General features: G+C 40.2%; 1 protein-coding gene across 1 annotated transcript in view; it reads left to right on the top strand.

The window, feature by feature from the left end:
* Positions 1–698: 698 nt before the first annotated feature.
* opn5 (opsin 5) overlaps positions 699–18,842 on the top strand; it is a 47,777-nt gene continuing 29,633 nt past the window's right edge. The window contains exons 1-2 of the mRNA XM_070987389.1: positions 699–901; positions 11,742–11,888. Coding sequence (XP_070843490.1) covers positions 11,756–11,888 — 133 coding nt within the window. The 5' untranslated portion in view covers positions 699–901; positions 11,742–11,755. The remainder of the gene's footprint in view (positions 902–11,741; positions 11,889–18,842) is intronic.

Below are 18,842 nucleotides of genomic sequence, written 5' to 3'. Positions count from 1 at the left end.
TAGTTATGATTATCTTTATGTCCTTTTCTTTATCAATCAAAATGTCTATGATTGTTATGATAATCAGTGAATCATTTAGTCAGACAATAGTGAAAATGCCCATCACAAGGTCTCAGAGCCGAATGTGGCGTACTCTTAGAGCTTATTTTGTCCCACCAACCCTCTGAAACGTAAAGATATTCACCTTACGATGGTATAAAACATAGAAGAAGAAAAAAAGGTCCCACTGGAGAAGCTAGAGCTGAAAAATGGCTTGAAAAAAATGACAGAGATGATTCATTGATCATCAAAATAGTTGCCAGTTTATTTCATTTCATCTTTTGACTAATCGTCTAATTGTTTCATGTCTTTTTTCATCTTTGCAATGCAATGCTGAACTGCGCTGCTGAAGCTGTGGAGGGCTGGCAGTGTTTCATTTGTATTCATAATGGGCCTGAAATGTAGTTTGAAACCCCAAAAGACCTTTGATCAATAAAGCAACCAGCGTCTCTGTGTGCCGTGGGCTGCAAGCTTTGAGGTCGATGCATTCACGGACTTTGATTTGACCAAACCAAAGGTCACTTCTCCGAGGAGCAGCAGCGTCCTAGCGAGAGGTGAAAGGTTAAAAGATTGCGATGATTTTATTTTGAAAGGCGTCACCGGAAGTTGTGATTCTTTTTTACCACACAGTGTCTGCAGACTATAGCCCATATGCCAATATGATTACCAAAGTCGGGTTTGTTGACTTGTTACTGCACACAGGCGGAGGCTCAGAGGAGAAGTTGAAGCTGAAGCAAAGGAATAATCTCCAACCTGTTTCTGTCCAGCAGCAGGACCTCCACTCACCGCCATCGTATTTTTGGAACAGTTTCATGTGGGAATTAAACCCCGCTCGAGATGACTGATGCCCGATGATCAAAAGGTGGGTGATGAAGCAAACCTTCACTTTAGGATTGTTGTTGTTTTATTAAGATCATCCCGAAAAATGAATTTTCATTCAAATGTCAGTTCAAATGTTATGCAGAGATGGGAAAGATCCGATATGATTAAAAAAAAAAGAAAAAAAAGTTGATCCTCACAGCTGGGTCGCTTTCGTGTAGCAGCGGGCATTGCTCGGGCTTCTCTCCGGCCGGAGCGTCTTTTCACTGGGCGCGCAAAGCGAGATGAAGACCTGCAAACGCTTCAAAAACAACAAAGACTGAGAGCACCTTTTTTCGCGTATTTGTCAATGTGCAGAAAAGAATTGAAATACGTAGTTTCCCTTCTCTTTGCAGCACATTTAATGAAGAAATGACAATTATTAACGGGTTGTGTTTGGCTGTGGTATATGAGCTCTGTGTCAAACACAGTCCATTCAAATGAGGTCTAACTCCCTGTCAGACTTCTTATTAACAAACAGCTACAAACCCACATCAACTGTGAACCAGATGGAATTATTTTAGATTTTGGAGAAGGACTGCTGCGTTAAAAGTTCTGCCAACAGCATCTTATACTTAGGCTAATGTCACTTTCACATGGGTTAGAGCATAAATACAGAATTTTAGGCCAAATTTCAATTCTTTTCTTAGACTGCTACTAGTACTGCTATTATTGTTCTTAATAATAATAACGTTTAATTTTGTATTTGTGTTCGTACAGCACTTTTTTTTTTTAACCCATTACAAAGTGCTTTGCATGGCTGGACGGGGATGAAAATAAATAAAATCAGAAAATTAGAAATTCTGCAAAAATAAAATGTAATAAAATGCCCACCAATAGTATGGATGAAACAATGAAAATAATGATAATAAATCAGACAGGACATGTTAAAAATAAAACAGCATATTACTTTTAATAGAAAACTTAAAAAAAAAAAAAAAAAAAAGAGGGAGAGAATTATGGGTGGCTTGAGGGCCAATATTCAAATATGGACGGAAATGATTTGATGCAGGACATTTGTGCTCTGAACAATGCATCATGTTCTAGAAGTGGATCTGTAACTGCAGCAGAAATGCTCAAGTAAAGGACAACACCTCAAGATTTTACTGAAGCAGAGTACTTGAGTTACAGCAATTCAGTTCAGTTACAGCTTCGTTTCTGTGGAGCTCCTCCTGACCCAGCCCTGTCACTTAACCTCCCCAGGTGGATTTCCTTGCCTGTGTCAAATGCTGTATGTGGAGCAAGTTGGAATCTGAAATATCATGCGAATATGTGTGTGAACTCTAATCTCATCTAAAGTGATGATGAGCCTGTGCGGTTTTTATGGCGACAGCTGTAGCCAGAGGCATTATGTTCTCTGGTCGTGGAAGATGTGTGTGAAGCATTCTAGTTTTACTATTTGTAGCTTCTTTGCAGCAGCATCCATATTTGAAACGTTGTAGCTCATTGGTTCTGCTGATATTGATCTTCAGGTGATTGTTGTTTCTCCATGTGACGAAGCTCTCTATCAGTCCTCTGTGCTCCTCTGGAAAGATAGTTTCATGAGTGAAAACAGCATGTTTCTACCTGGAAATGATTCACCGGAATCATACATGTCAGTATAGCAAAAACATACCTTTTGTTAAATTCCCTCAAAGTCTTTGCTACGTGTTTTACGTGACTCTGGACTGACATGGATGTAAATGCAACTTGACTGGTTGGAGGAGGCAAACAACTGCAAGGCAGTAATTCTATTTTTTCACACCAGAAGACTGTCAAAGGTCGGCATTCATGTGAGTGGAAAGTAGTTTTGCTTTTGGCAGAGGTCCTAAAGGGTTATCATCAAAGATCACAATCAAACTCAGAGACGAAGTCACAATATCACCACATTATTTCCTATTACAGTTTTTATTGAATGGTAGTTTTCCTCGAAAGTTGATGAGAACTTTTGAGCATGAAAGCACGACATGTTCAATATCATCAAGATTTAGTTCCAGCAAGGACTGGAACTGTAAGCAGCAGATGTATTTGAACAGAGACAGTACAGAATTCTTAAATGTGGTTCAACAGCTTGTTCCATGTTTTCCTTTTATGGATAATCCACTTAATGGGATGCTTGCAGTATTTAATTAACTGAACTGAAGAAATATCAAGTTTCACCAGTTTCACTTACTGTCGTCTTTTGTGTGATTTGAACATGATATAATTGCTGTAGGTTCATTTGCATGATGCAACTTTAAATTTTATTCAGTTGTCCAAATGTTCAGGCAAGTATTTACCCACCAGATGCATATGGGGAACAGTGGAAAGTGTGAGTTTTTCATTTTTGAATGCTAAAATTTCAAGGTTCCCAGAAAACATATCGTTGACATGACCACAGTGTCCTCAAAGGTAGCCACGGCCCTGTGACAGCATTAGTATTGTTCACAGGGACAGATGTGACAGGAAAAATCTGATTAAATCAGTACTGCAAATAGTCTGAAACCATGTTTAATGTGCCTTTTTAAATTATTCATCACATTTCTCTATGTGGACAGGTGAAGCAGACTGATGATAAATTGGTTTAAAAAAGGTCATGGATTTGGTACAAGAAAATTAAAGTTTACTGATGGCCCCATAAATGCTATAGCAGGGATTAGATACAGTTGTGTCAAAGTATTACGTTAAAGACAGATAAAAATGGGCCACGGCTGCAGACTTAATAAGATCGTGACAATTTTATATTCAGGGGTGCACATCACTGGCATGCAGGTACCCATCGTTGACAAAAATCAGCACTGTGTAAGACCAGTTGTTTTAGAAAGCGCCTACTGTGCGTGCTTGAGATTATGTACATTGTGTTTTTATCCAACAACGGACAGTTTACCTCCGACTTCTTCGGATTGATTGAATTGGATGCTGACCGAACTGCACAGGCTACAACAGGCTTGGATGACTGGACGACAAGGTCAGTGGCCATGTGCACAGAATTGGCTGCGGTGAGCATCAGTATGTGCAACAGCAGCACACCAGCATTTTACCAAAACTACTGCAACATGCTGGCGATTCCCTAGTGCATGTTCTGTGCGCTGCAAAAACCCTCAAGAACTGTGCAGAATCAGCTGACTGCAAGGTTCCTTACTGTGAGACATTCAGTTTAATGTCGATGCTGACAGGGACAAGGGAAATTTGGTCAGGGGTTAAATTGAAGAGTTTGAAATCAAATATGACTCCCTGCAGTCATGAGATCAAATTCTTGTTGTTGTGCCCTCTTCTAGTTGGCCTCGGGAAATGCAAGAGTTTTGCCGTTTTGGCAGCACAACAATGGGCACTATTCTGCAGAAATATGAGGCCACCTTGCAACTTGACAGAGACTCCACTGTGAGGATGATGCTCTTAAAGCAAGCAGGAAAACACATGGCAGCGTCCTCTGTGTATGACTTACTCCACATCGGTGCAGCATGTGAGAGCGGACTCTCTAAAATCCAAGCACAGATCTGGTTTTTCACATCTCTCAGCCCTGATGCACACTGACCTGTCCAAGATGACCACAAAGACATTGTCTCCCAAAGCTCGCACCTGTGGATGGACACAGCTAATCAGAGGCTCGACCAGGGACTGAGAGGTGCAGCTTCATCATCTACCATGCAGGAAACTGAAGAGGAGGACAGAGTTTTGACCAAACATCACTCAAAACAGGAAGAAATAGTGCTTAGTGATTAATATCCATTCAGTATTTAAGAACAGCAGTGGAGCTCTCAGACACAGGAATAAGATATATAAAGCTTTGGATACACAGACAATACTTCAGAGTCAGTCACTGGTTGTTTTGGGTCTCTTCATTGGATTTATTGACAATAAGAAACATATGGCGTACATAAGAAACTTTCCTTTTTCTCACGTGTGAGCTTTCAGCTGAGAACGTCTCTTTTGTTGTTATTCTCCTCAACACATCTGCAAAAATGATCGATTTAGTATCACCTATCGGCTTTTCATCATCATATTTTATCACTTTTTTTAGTTGCTTTGTGAATTGTGGCTTTTTTCCATTGAATACTTAACATTCACAACAGCATCCACAATTTGACCGCTCTGCATGAAAGCACGGGGAGGCATTTTAATAATTAACAAATCTTTCATTTTAGATTTGGAAAGTAGTTTAGTCTTGTCCATATTCACTTATATTTGCTCAATGATTTTAATCATTCTAATTGCTAAATTATTGTCTTTTACTGGCTTCTGTTTTTAATTTTCCTTTGATTGTATTTTATTTTTATTTTTCTCTCTTTCTTTCTTTCTTTGAAATGTATGATTTTAATGTATTTTTATGCTTCTGTAAAGCACTTTGAACTGCCTAGTGAATGAATTGTGCTATACAAATAAATTTGCCTTGCCTTGCCTAATAACTGTCAACAGTATTGCTCCAATATGAAAAACAAGAATCAAAACAATGGAGCAAGATTCCTCAGAGGTATGAAGATGTTCTCATGAATTTATCCAGTTTTCTATCTTTATCTTCAGTGTTTTTTCTGTTCGCTTCTCTTTTCATTATGGTCATTGTGCTCTTTTTTCTGGTTTTAGTGCTGCTTCGTTCAGTTCGGCTCTCACCAGAAACTTCCCAGACATTCCAAACATATTAGATATATAATATGTATATAGTATACTCTTTGATGTAGGGACCATTTGATATTCCAGGTCACATCTGTATGCGTGGAAACCAGAGAAATCGTTCCCCTTTAGATGTTTGATGCAGGGCTGTAGGCAGTGTTGTTGGCTTGACCATGCGTTTTTGCACTGAGCTGGTTGGATGTTGCCCCTTATGGAAGGTTCAAGCAGTCATTTCCAACCACAAAGCATCTCGTTGTCCATTAGATTGTCATGGTATTGACTGGTCCTCCAAAACATACTAATTAAATCTGCTGTGGACAAGACACTTTCTCTTTGAAAGGCATTCTGACTCCAGAGCTGCACATGAACAAAACCTGGACTTTTCTTTGTTTGACTGTGTTTGGATAATCACATCTTTGGCCTGACTTCCTGATTTTTCATGGGCATTGTCATGTTTCTTCTCTGTTTAACAGACCTAAGTCACTCCTTCTGGAGCAGATTGAAAGCCTCTTGTCAGATAATGCACATTTGAAGGCTCATGGGATATGATCTACTAATCTTGCTTTACAACCTTCATGATCTGTGCTGGGTGTTTCAGTAGATTAAATGGCCCCTACTTCCTGGCAAATTAATCTGTTCAATATCCTGGAAACATAGCAATGAAATTAAGGGAGAAATTTCTTTAAAAATGATGAAAAACTGTATAATTGACTGCATCCCCTTTGCTATTGTCACTATGCCTGTCAATCTTGGCAGTCTCACGCAGCACATAAGGAGTTTCCAATGAAAGTATGGGAAATTGTAATTCATTTTAATTGGATTTCCAGGACCCATTGTTTCAAGGAAGACAAAACCAGGTTTTTTATGCCTGGCCAGTTGCAAGCAGATTTTATCAGCTGTAGCTAGCCAGCTAACTAAGCAAATATTCGTTTTATGAGGTGGTTTAAAACACTATCTCTGGCTAACTTTTTAATATTTTTATCTGACTTGTTTTCAAATGAGAACTATTCAACTATGTGTTTATTACTGTAGCCGTAGTTTGTGGTGGCGTTGTACTGGACAGCATTCATGATTGTAAATAGGGTGGGAAGAATTTTGGACACAGCTCAGTGTAATACAGTTCACTACAATACCATGTTAATGCAATTCATGTTTTGGCAAAACCCGGATTACATGAAGTGGCAGGAGGAGACATTGTTAGCGCACCTGATTAGCTAACCTAACCTGTCTTAAGTGCATTAAAATGCAAGCAGCGAGCAAAGTGGGCAAAACACTATATACATGACAGGGTTTTTTTTAATTTTGGTGTAGTATGTGTGTGTGCCACACAAACTGTGCTCTTTGGGTTCTGGAAAAAAATCTGATGTGTTTGGTATCATGTTTGTTTGGGCAGCTTGAGAACGCGTTGGCAACCCTGTATAATGTTAATCCAAAATGTGCATCCTCAATTCCAAAAAAAGATGTTCTTTAACACCTAAATAAAACAGAGATGTGATCATTTGCTAATCCTTTTTGACATATCCACAATTGAAAACACTTCAAAGAAAATATATGTTTTACCTCCTCAGCTTCATTGATTTTTGTAAATATGTGCTTATTCTGAATTTGAATAACGTGTTTCAAACATGTTGGGACAGGAGCAACAAAAGACAGTTGTGGAGTGCTCCAAAAACACCTGTTTGGAACATTCCACAGGTAAACAGATTGATTGGTAACAGGTGATAGTATCATGGTTGGGTATGAAAGGGGCTCAGTCGTTCACAAGCACGGATGGAGCGAGGTTCACCACTTTGTGAACACATGATTGTATAAAGGAGATTGCTACATGGGCTCAGGAACACTTGTTAAACTGTTTGTCTGCAAATGGTTGCATTCTGTTAAAACCTATTACTGGGAATGCAAGAAAGTGTTGACAGTGTTAAGAGAGAATGGGCTTTTAGGATGAGGATTATCCAATGTGTTTGCCAAACATAAACTATTTTGGGTATGTTGCTTGGGTTACTGGAGCGTAAACCTTCCCAACTCCATTAAAGAGGTAGACAGGTGCTACCCTAAACTCTGGTAGCATATCAAACTGGCTTCCACTCAGGAACTAATATCCCCCTGTGAATAGGGCTTTTTAAAATGAACCTCATTTACATCATTTGGTAATAAAGTCACTCTGTGGTTAGTCAGCGTGTTAGCTGTACTTCAGAGCAAATAAAACAGTTTTATCTATTTCTTGCACTTTTGCTCTTGTGTGTTTGGTTTGGGAAAAACACAAGAGCACCATCCTCCAACCTCTTGGACAACCGCAAATGTTCGCTTTAGTCAGATATCAGTTAATAAAATTTATAAAAAATATATGACTCACCTTGAGGAAGCCTTGAATGCCAATCCTGCCCTTGACAAGCTGTGAATATTAATATTGTTGCCCCACCCCTGAATTCCAAATAGTAAAACTTAAGAATTACTTCTGATGGAGTTGCCTGTCATAATTAAACCAGTTAGTCTATTCAAGTGAGCGCATAATTGGTTATTTGGGCACATTAACTAGCTGTGTTTTGGAGCAGCAGCTGCATTATTCAGTGCTGTAAACATAATTGGTGAGATTTATGAATCCAATGTATTACAGGCTGTGAAATTGTGAGTTTTTTCCTCTCCCATGACAATTTACAGGGATTAACACTTTTCTGTGCTCTCCTGACTGCAATAATGCACTTACTAGTATTTTTGTATCTAGAATTGATCAAATGATAATATTTAATGTGAAAGGGGTGGCTTGTAGAGATGAACCCGCAGAGAATTATCACCAGATAATGCAGTTAACCTCAGCTATACAAAGTGTTTTAGTCTCTTCTTGTTTTGGTTTGATAACTCTTATCTACTGTGATAGAAAGAGATGTGAAAATGTTTTATAGTGATTGCTTGTTGGATAAAGAAGAGGATGGAGTGAATATTTATTTAGACGGTGTATGCTAATCACTTGATTTAGGGAAGTTAAAACAGGAGAGATTGCTCTGATAAAAGAGGAAACTGGAGACGCGTACTGAACTGACATCGGCTGCACACGATTAAATGTAGCTGTGAGAATGATGTGTGTTGGTCTTGTGATCTCTCAGTTTAGTCCTGGATGCACATGATTTCATGGCTCATGGATTAAAAATGATGCTGGACAAATTCTTGATGGAGCTGTCCTTTGTTGTAAAGCGATAAAAGAATGCCTCCCCTGCAGGAAAGACAATGCGGTCAACCTTTGGAGATATGCTCGCCAAATTTGAGCTATTTTAGCTCCTATGCTGGCTAGTGGCCTAGCTGTGGTTTTTAAAGGCTCCTACTCATAGCTGTGGCTATTCCCATCCCTTAGTTTTTACCTTGAACAAGACTCTTAGCTTGCTAACATTGGATGATTTTATCTGTGACGATAAATGTATCATGTTATTTATTTTTTTTATAAACAGTCATTTTGACCCAGAGCACACTATAAAATTCCACCTCATTAACCATTAGTGTGCAGCCACATTTTCTTCTACTTTTCTTTGTTGGATCAAGGGGGATTGTTGAGGATTATGACCTCTGATGCTGATTTTAGCCTAATTGACCACTGCAGTGCTTCGGTCAGAAAGCACACGAGACTTGAGTGGAATTCATGCTGTTTACTATGCAACTGTGCAGCGATGCATGCTGATATAATGCAGTTTATCGTCAGTGACTGCCATACCACCGTAACATGTCAAACGCTGAACGTGAGGCAGGAAGAGGAACCACATGAACTATCTTCAAAATAAGATGCTCACTTCAAAATAAAGGCATGCATACAAAACATTTCTGGCTTGAAGAATTCTTAACAGGGATCATAACCTTCTCTCACTCATAACGTGATTTTAATGATATATATGTGACTGATCTAGCAGATACTGCCTCTCTCAAGACTAAATCAGTTTCTAAAGCCAATTAACCTCCCAGGAAAAATGATGACATCTGCTCTGTGAAAAGAGAATGTGGAAAAGCAGTGCATAGGTGGATATGTGACTTCATCAAAGACTTGATGATGTCGCTGAATAAAAAAAAAAAATAAGGATGGACAAACTGCTTCCTTCATCACCACAAACAGACACAGCCCTGGCTTTCTCTTTGAAGCCCTGACCACCTCTTTAAAAGCTGAACCTCCATCATGTCCTCACCCTTTGCGGAGGATTGGGAAAAATTGTTATCCTGTTTTGTGTAATAAACAGAATAAGAACATCTCTAGTGCCCCCCCAGTCCACTCTGAATGAGCCATCTCACGCCTGTTCCATCTTACTTGATCAATTTTCCCATCTCCATTAGAGATTTGATCAATATTGTTTCCTAGATTCATTCTTCTACGCTGATGATGACGTAACATAGGCAGTATTGGACCATCTCTTCTTGCTATAATGAAGCTGTCAGGCTACATTCCTGAAGCCAGTTCAACCCCTCCTAAAGAAACTGCCTGACTGACCTGTTTCTGTGCTACCTTTTGATAGATAGTTATTCAGTAGTGCTACTTTCACCTGAGGAATTTTCTGCTATCCTTCCAGCAGTTGGAAATGGTTAGCTATGCTTCTGTGTCCTCCCACTTGAGCAGTGCAGTGCTCTTTATTTTTGTCAAAGCCAAGATGCTGTTACGCAGTTACAGAGTCCAACGCTCTGCAGCAAGGCCGCTTAGTGAGAACTCATGTGTCCTTCACATCACACCAATATGTATATGTAACACTGAGCTTGATCCCATGCTCCTTTCACTTTATCACCACTGGGAGAGGCGGGGGTTGCTTTTGCTTTGAGATGATTTTCTGATTGGGCAAGCATTGCTTTGAACTAAGCTGTCATATCAAGGTCAGCTGTATGTATACGTTCAGGAGAATTCCATCTTTCTATTTGTGTTGAGTGCAGAGATGTTAGAGAGCAGACACACCGCAGACAGCACAGACATGCGGAGCACAGAAGAAATGAGATTCTGTGTCTTCTTGTGTGTTTTTTTTTTTCATTTGTTTATAAAGTATTTTTTAAATGTAGTAACATGGATGCAGTTTGTGTGTGTTCTGCTGCTGAGAATAGGCATGCATGTGACTCCTTTACTGTTAGACAAAAGTGTACTGTGTAACATTCTATCCTGATTTTGACACGATTTTGTCATGGCCCATGAATGTGATGAGGCAGATTGTGAATGACAGTCAGGCGCCTGTAGTGTGACTGGCTAAACAACCTGCTGTGCAGCGTCTGGGAAGCTCAAAAACACCCCAACTAAAAGTCTAGCAAGTCAGAATTTCTTTGTCTTGACACGTCTAGTGTGACATCTCCCACAACATGTTCCTGAGCGTTGAGCAATCAGGTGCTCTCTCCAGAGCGCAGTATGGGCAAACATAGCCAAGAGGAGGAAGAGGAGAGATGCTGAAGTTGCTGCTGTCAGGTGAGACAATGAAAGAGAGGAAAAGTCTGTTGAGCTGTGGCAACACCCCTTCCTATTTGGCGTTTCCTCAAGGGAGGAAGACCGAGTCAGAAAAGACAAATGTTGGCGAGAAAGAGTGGAAGCACCTCATCAGTCTGGCAAGTAGCTGACTGTGCTGTCAACATTATCCTCAGTCCTAACTGTGGGAATATGCTTATCATTCCACCAGTTGCATGTAATTGCTATGCATATGTAGCCACTAATTCCAGGTCATATTAAAGTAGTCTGATGCAGCCAACACAGCCAAGCCTGCTCACTGGAGAATAAATTACTGTGGAAATAAAATGACTGTATGTGAAACTCATTGTATCTGTTCTAATTGTGTATTATGTAATATATAGAAGCACTAGCCGTAGCTGTTTCTTAGTTTGGCTGCACCCACTCAGTGATCTTCCTCATTAGGTGAGTTTTTCTTCTTGTTTCCAAAGAAATGTGACCTCTAATAATTAAACCAAGCTCGCCAGACGCTGGCTGAAGTGAAGCATTATTAAAAAACACACAAAACTCTTGAGAGGTTGGCATCACGAACGGTGTTACACACAGCCTGAGGCTGTATCAATAATAAACTGAGCTTCACTGACTGAGTTTATGGTTTCAATTGCTAGTTTTGTGTTTTACAAGTAACTACCAAGGCATGTCCTCTGGTTCTGCGGATATGGGCTCATGAATAATTCTACACCTACATGCATTTGTTTACATTTCATTTACTGCACGTATAGGTACATTTGTGCAGGTATGTGTCCTGTTTACATGGTGCCTGCATATGAGAAAACTGCTTTCAATTTGAGGAAGCAGCTACATTGTTTCAGCCTTTTCCTCCTCTTCACAGGACATTCCTCGCTCATGGCAGTGATGGAGAATGAGACGTGGCTGTACCCTTCAAACGTCCCCCATTACCTCCTCCGCGGTGACCCTTTCGCCTCGAGACTCTCCAAAGAGGCAGATATTGTTGCAGCTTTTTACATCTGTATCATAGGTCAGTCTCTCATTGTGAAGAATGCCGTGTCTTCATCTCTTCAGAAATGTTGTTTATTTCATTATGCATTGAAAGTGATGTCAGGTGGAACTGAAATCAGGCTTAATACCAGTATTCTAGAACATCTTTTCAGCTCCATCTCACCACAAGGCAATGAGGTAATGAGAAAAAGATGATAGCAGTTTGCAGCCTTCAGTACATTCTTGCACTGATTTCTGTGCAAGAATTACAACATAAAATGAAGCAATGAAGCATTATCAATATCCCCAGCCCACAAATCATATTTTCCAGACGTAAGGGAACAAACTTAGTACTCACACATCATCATCGTTTTCATATTTACTTCATGCAAAAAATGAGCATTGCCACTAAAATCTGGATTCGCAACATCTGTCAAAATTATTGCAACAGGATTTTCTGTTGAATTTTCCAGATGTAAGCAGGCAGGACACACAGGAAGCTGTCTTTAAAGTGTGGATTTACTTTGGCTGACAGTGCACACAATGGTTCTTAGGAAAAAGAGGAAATTCCACACCACTATGACTGACCATGCGCTCTACCTGTGATGTACTTGTGATAAAAAAATAATATGCAGCACGTACTGTTCGGATGGAGACAATAAGTGAGAGTCAAGCATGAGTGGAATCAAGTTTTTTTTTTTTTTTATCCATGACACAGACTGGGCTCATACAGAAGAGAACATGGTAGAATTTACATTTAACTGCTTACAATTCACCAGGAACAAAGATAAGAGGAGTCTCCATATGTGCTAAATTAATGACAGGAACTTCAAGAGGAACTGAAGGAGCTGTTATCTCAGCCAGTCCTGCTGACGGGGAGAAGAGCACGCTGCTTTCTTTGTACCTGTGTTCTGTTTTATACATTGACAGAGCAAATCCAGGCCCACTGTCTTTGGCTTTTATGAAAAGAGTGGACATTCAGTATATTATGTGAACTTGATGCATTCTGGGAATGTATGAAGACTGATACATCAGTATGAAGTATGTGGTATTTGTTTGTAATATCTTATACCCCTTTTATAATTCCTAAACACTTTCTTAATGTGCACATGACTGATTGCAGTTCATACTGTTCAGCAGCAAATCAAATTACTGACCTCTGCTGGAAATAAAATCCTGTTGTAGACGGGCAGGCAGCAGTACAAAGAGAGGCATTATTGGAGATTTGTGGGAAACGGGGTCAATTCAGAGCAACAAAACAGAAAGAAAACGTAAACTTTGAGGCGAACTAAAGGTGCCTCAGACACAATGAGCTGCTGACCTTTTAACCTGTGATCATTGGTAGAGGAGATTGCAGCTGAAGGTACTTGGGGGGCCTGGACAGCATGAACCAAGGGTCAGTTACATTTTTAAGTGGCTAATGAGTTTCCAGACTGACCCTTGTGCAACACTTCAACCCAGCTAACAATATGAACATAAACATGATTGGTTGAGTTTGTTTGTGATTTAATGCTGCAGACAGATGATGATAAGCATTTGTCAACTATCTGATGCTTTTTTCATACTTTTTATGCCATGGTAGAACTTTAATGCCCAGTGGACCCCTGGACTAGAGCCTCTGTTTGAAGTGACTCCTGACATTTAACTGTGATTTACTTATTTCAGTGCAGTAAGACTTTACATCTCCCTGTCCAGGCAGACTGTTCTGACAGGCTTAAATTCAGTGATTCTAAACTTTATTTCAGTGACATGTCATTGGTTATATTGCCAACAGACAAAAGCTAAAATAACATTCCTCATCATTACAGTGTCAATATCGAGGTTTGCAAGTGAGACACCATGTGTAGGCATGACATCTTATTTACGTCAGCTTACAACCCAGATTCCTCTAAACTGAAGGCTACTGTTTCTCTATTTACGTAATTGAAAGGGTGAGAGCGGGGCTGAAACACACAGAATGCCTCTTTATAATGTAACAGTGTAGCAGCACAGTCTGGTGTCACATGGTCTGACAGCATTTACTAGAGGACAAAACAGGATGAGACGCAGGCCTTGTTGGATCTGATACCGATACTGTTACGGACTCTGGAAGTAGGACTCAGATGCAGAGACGGTAATCACAGTTTATTTAGAAAAAGTAACAACAAAAGAAGTAACAACTGAGGGAGCCGAAATAACGGGAACGGAGAAGTCAGTCTCTGCTGGAGGACACTCGACAGCTTCTAGTGAAAAAACACAAAACTCCGTTTAGGGAAAGCACACAGGCTAAAGTCCAAAAATAAACGCTGGAGAAAACTCGACAGCCACCACACAAAAACAAAAATCTCCACTCGGGGAAAAACTCACAGGTAGGATGAAACTCAGGTGCTGGAGAGAACTCGACAGTCACTGGTGGGAAACAAAAGCTCCGCTGAGGGAAAAAGCACACAGGCAAACAAAAGAACCAAAAGTGCTGGAGAACCACTCCACAGACACTTAGAACAAAAAACTCCGTAACGGGTTAGCACACAGGCAGGAAAACAAAACTCACGAAATCACAGCGTGCGCGAAGGCAAGACGGCTGGAGAACACAAGGCAGGAACCTGGAGATCAATGCTGAGGCGAGAAACACAAGCATGAGCAAAGTGACCATCTGGCATCAGAGTGTGGGAGAAGCATGCTTAAGAAGGAGAGTCCTGATTAGGGGAGATAGGTGACAGGTGTGTCAGGAGCTGCTCAACCCCTGCAAAGATCAGCCCTGCCCCTGCCTTGTTCCAGCCCTGAAAAAACACACAAAACAGAGTCAGAGCAGATCACCAAACCACGGCCACAACAGATACAGTGGTATAGGATGATTTGTAAAGCTGTTTGTTGATGTGTTTGGCCACACTCTTATAATACAGTTACCACTTACAGCTTTTTCTCACTCTTTAGCTGAGGATAACACATGCTCTCTTTCCTTTTTTTAACAGTTTTACAAGTCAGTCTTAACTCATTGTCCTATTACAAGCCCCTTTAATCTCAATTTTAAAACACTTTTTTATTGCACTGGAGCATCATCAGTTGTTCATTTTCTTACGCACATTCACACAAAGTGGATAATCCCAAAGAGGCCCCATTAAATCAAAAGCCTGTCAAGAACATTTTAATCTGTGTATTGGTGTGTGTAAACACAGTTCCCACAAAAACACACATACGGAGGAATTCTTCTAACTGTCAGTGGGCTGAGTGGAGGTCTACTGACACGCTCTAATCAGCAGCCATAGGCTTATTTTCTTTCTACTTTCATATAAACAGCCTGCTATCACCTTCAGTTTCTCCATCCTCTGTTTCTTTGCCAGCATGGCTGCTCAGCCAACACCATTCTTCCAACCACAGTGAAAGCAATGATGGACACCTGCATTGTGTGTACAGATTCATGTACACATGAAGCATGGTAAATGGTTCAGTAGCTGCAGTATATAGCCTTAGCAGCTTCGTGTGCCATGCATCTCTTAGAAACCCTGGTTGGTGCCTTCATGGAGCTAGTAAAAGTAAAAGCTAAAAGAGCAGCTACTTTTTCCTCTTTAATGTTTTGTGTAAAACTCTGTCCAAAACACACTAGATGGACCCTCAACTCCTCGAAAATGCACAAATGCTCATAGGTGGCATGTGCGCTTGAGCACATGTTGACTATGGCGCCCATCCCTTACTACTCTGTGTGTGTGTGTGTGTGTGTGTGTTCCATCTACACCCCCAAGCTTCCCTTGCCTATAATCAGTATTTCATTATTTGTTTAGTAATATTGATTAGACCACTGCATCCATCAATTAGAGCTTTAATCCTCTCTTTTCATTTGTCAGATCATGTTTACATGATGCATTTTTCATTCCATTGAGCTTTGTTCTAATGATGATTGGAAGACACTCAGTGACCATGGTTATATATGAAAAAATGATTCCACAATGACTTGTTAAGCCTCACAATCATATGTATCAATATTCCATTTACACAGTACACTTAAAGTACAGTAAACATTGAAAATTGGTAATGTTGCTTGAAAAATTAACGGCTGAATGAACTGATATCCATTATCCAAGTTGTTTTATGGTGCTGTATCTTGCATACATATGTATTGTGCACAATTGCACTCACAACAGACATGTTGTTGCACATGTCTCCATGGAGAGACAGGTGGTGTAATGTCACCCAGTGTTGGGAAATACACTGTCACAATATGAACAGATCTAGGGATGACTATGGGAAACATTTAATAAGAAACCTGAGTAGAAACATAAAGAAAAAATTGCAAAGAAGGTTTCATTGTTTGCTGTGGTTGGAAAGCTGGTGTATCAATGAAAGGCAAAAGAAACAAAGCTGGCAGTATAAATACAGGTGCTGGTCATAAAATTAGAATATCATGGAAAAGTTGATTTTTTTTCAGTAATTCCATTCAAAAAGTGAAACTTGTATAAAGTATACATTGATTTCACACAGACCGACATATTTCAAGTATTTACTTCTTTTAATATTGTTGATTATACCTGACAACTAATGAAAACCCCCAATTGAGTATCTCAGAAAATTAGAATATTGTGGAAAAGGTCAATATTGAAGATATCTGGTGCCACACTCTAATCAGATAATTAACTCCAAACACCTGCAAAGGCCTTTAAATGATCTCAGTCTAGTTCTGTAAGCTACACAATCATGGGGAAGACTGCTGACCTGACAGTCGTCCAAAAGACGATCATTGACACCTTGCACAAGGAGGGCAAGTCCCAAAAGGTCATTGCTAAAGAGGCTGGACGTTCACAGAGCTCTGTGTCCAAGCACATTAGTAGAAAGGCAAAGGGAAGGAAAAGATGTGGTAGAAAAAAGTGTACAAGCAATGGGGATAACCGCACCCTGGAGAGGATAGTGAGACAAAACCCATTCAAAACTGCGGGGGAGATTCACAAAGAGTAGACTGCAGCTGGAGTCAGTGCTTCAAGAACCACCACTCACAGACGTATGCAAGACAGGGGTTTCAGCTGTCGCATTCCTTGTGTCAGGCCACTCTTGAACAAGAGACAGCGTCAGAAGCGTCTCACCTGGGCTAAAGACAAAAAGGACTGGACTGCTGCTGAGTGGTCCAAAGTCATGTTCTCGGATGAAAGTACATTTTGCATGTCCTTTGGTAATCAAGGTCCCAGAGTCTGGAGGAAGAGAGGAGAGGCACAGAATCCACGTTGCCTGAGGTCGAGTGTCAAGTTTCCACAGTCAGTGATGGTTTGGGGTGCCATGTCATCTGCTGGTGTTGGTCCACTGTGTTTCCTTAGGTCCAAGGTCAATGCAGCTGTCTATCAGGAAGTTTTGGAGCACTTCATGCTTCCTGCTGCTGACCAACTTTATGGAGATGCACATTTAATTTTTCAACAGGACTTGGCACCTGCTCACAGTGCCAAAGCTACCAGTACCTGGTTTAAGGACCATGGTATCCCTGTTCTTGATTGGCCAGCAAACTCCCCTGACCTGAACCCCATAGAAAATCTATGGGGTATTGTGAAGAGGAAGATGCGAGATGCCAGACTCAACAACGCAGAAGAGCTGAAGGCCACCATCAAAGCAACCTGGGCTCTCATAACACCTGAGCAGTGCCACAGCCTGATCGACTCCATGCCACACCGCATTGCTGCAGTAATTCAGGCAAAAGGAGCCCCAACTAAGTATTGAGTGCTGTACATGCTCATACTTTTCATGTTTCTACTTTTCAGTTGGACAACATTTTTAGAAATCCTTTTTTTGTATCAGTCTTAAGTGATATTCTAGTTTTCTGAGATACTGAAATTTAGATTTTCATTAGTTGTTAGTTTAAAATCATCAAAATTAAAGAACTAAACATTTGAAATATATCAGTCTGTGTGTAATGAATGAATATAATATACAAGTTTCACTTTTTGAATGGAATTACTAAAATAAATCAACTTTTCCATGATATTCTAATTTTATGACCAGCACCTGTAAATCATTGACATGCATGAAGCATATGACAAGCACTGAAGAGAACCTCCCTCACATTAATACATGATACAAACAGAAATACCATATTTCCACCATGTTTCTTACATTGCTTTCCACAGCTGCTCAACTGCTGCATTGTATATTTCATACTATAATCTGTTTTGGAGGTGAGTTTATGATGCTGATGAAATAGATATTTATTTGACAGTAAGTTTCAACAATAGAGTTCAACAATAGAGTAACACAATAGATGTATTAGGTGGTACTATATCCTATATATACTAATAATAATATATACAGTAATTTCTATACTGTAAGGGAAATTCTCCCTGTCGATCGTTGAGAGTTGCTAATTCTCTGAAGAATTACAGACTCGGTGTGATGAATCAGGTCTCTTTAATACATGCAGCATGGAGGGAAGTCTCATGAGTGTGTGCGTGCAGATCTCCACAATGTCTTGACTTTTATACTGTCCAGCAACAACAGGACAAGCACATGCATCTGGTGTTGGTAAATCATTCCCCCAAAACATGACCGTGTGAGGAGCACACTAATCCTTTTTAGGCTTTTCCATAACCATACCATAAACTCCTCAGGCACAATGCATTACACCCTAAATTGCCTTAGGGTCCTGTTTCATCCTGTTTCCCTCATCGAATGTCCTTTTGTCCTCTCCTTCACCTTAGGAAGAAAGGGCCACAAAAACTTGTACAATTCATAGACTGATTCCTGGGATTAGTAACTCATCTAATTCCTACAACACATACCTATTACATGTAAGCACCCAGGAAATAATTCTGTAGTGCACTTTTTGGATTTGCATCCACAGGAATGAAAACAGTAACAACAAGACAGTGATGATTATATGGTCATCATCACATCATCTTAACAAACTCGACATCTAGGAAACATTGTCCACCAACTTTAAGTATGTTTGAGCAGCAAGCATCATTGATGTAAATACCTCCTGCCTCCTCATCCGGCTTGAGTCTTGCGTTCCGTCGGCTCGGAGCATGGTCCACTCCTCAAGTGC

The sequence above is a fragment of the Chaetodon trifascialis genome, chromosome 19 (assembly GCF_039877785.1).
Source record: "Chaetodon trifascialis isolate fChaTrf1 chromosome 19, fChaTrf1.hap1, whole genome shotgun sequence".
Taxonomy (NCBI): domain Eukaryota; kingdom Metazoa; phylum Chordata; class Actinopteri; order Chaetodontiformes; family Chaetodontidae; genus Chaetodon; species Chaetodon trifascialis.
This window is presented reverse-complemented; position numbering and strand designations above follow the sequence as displayed.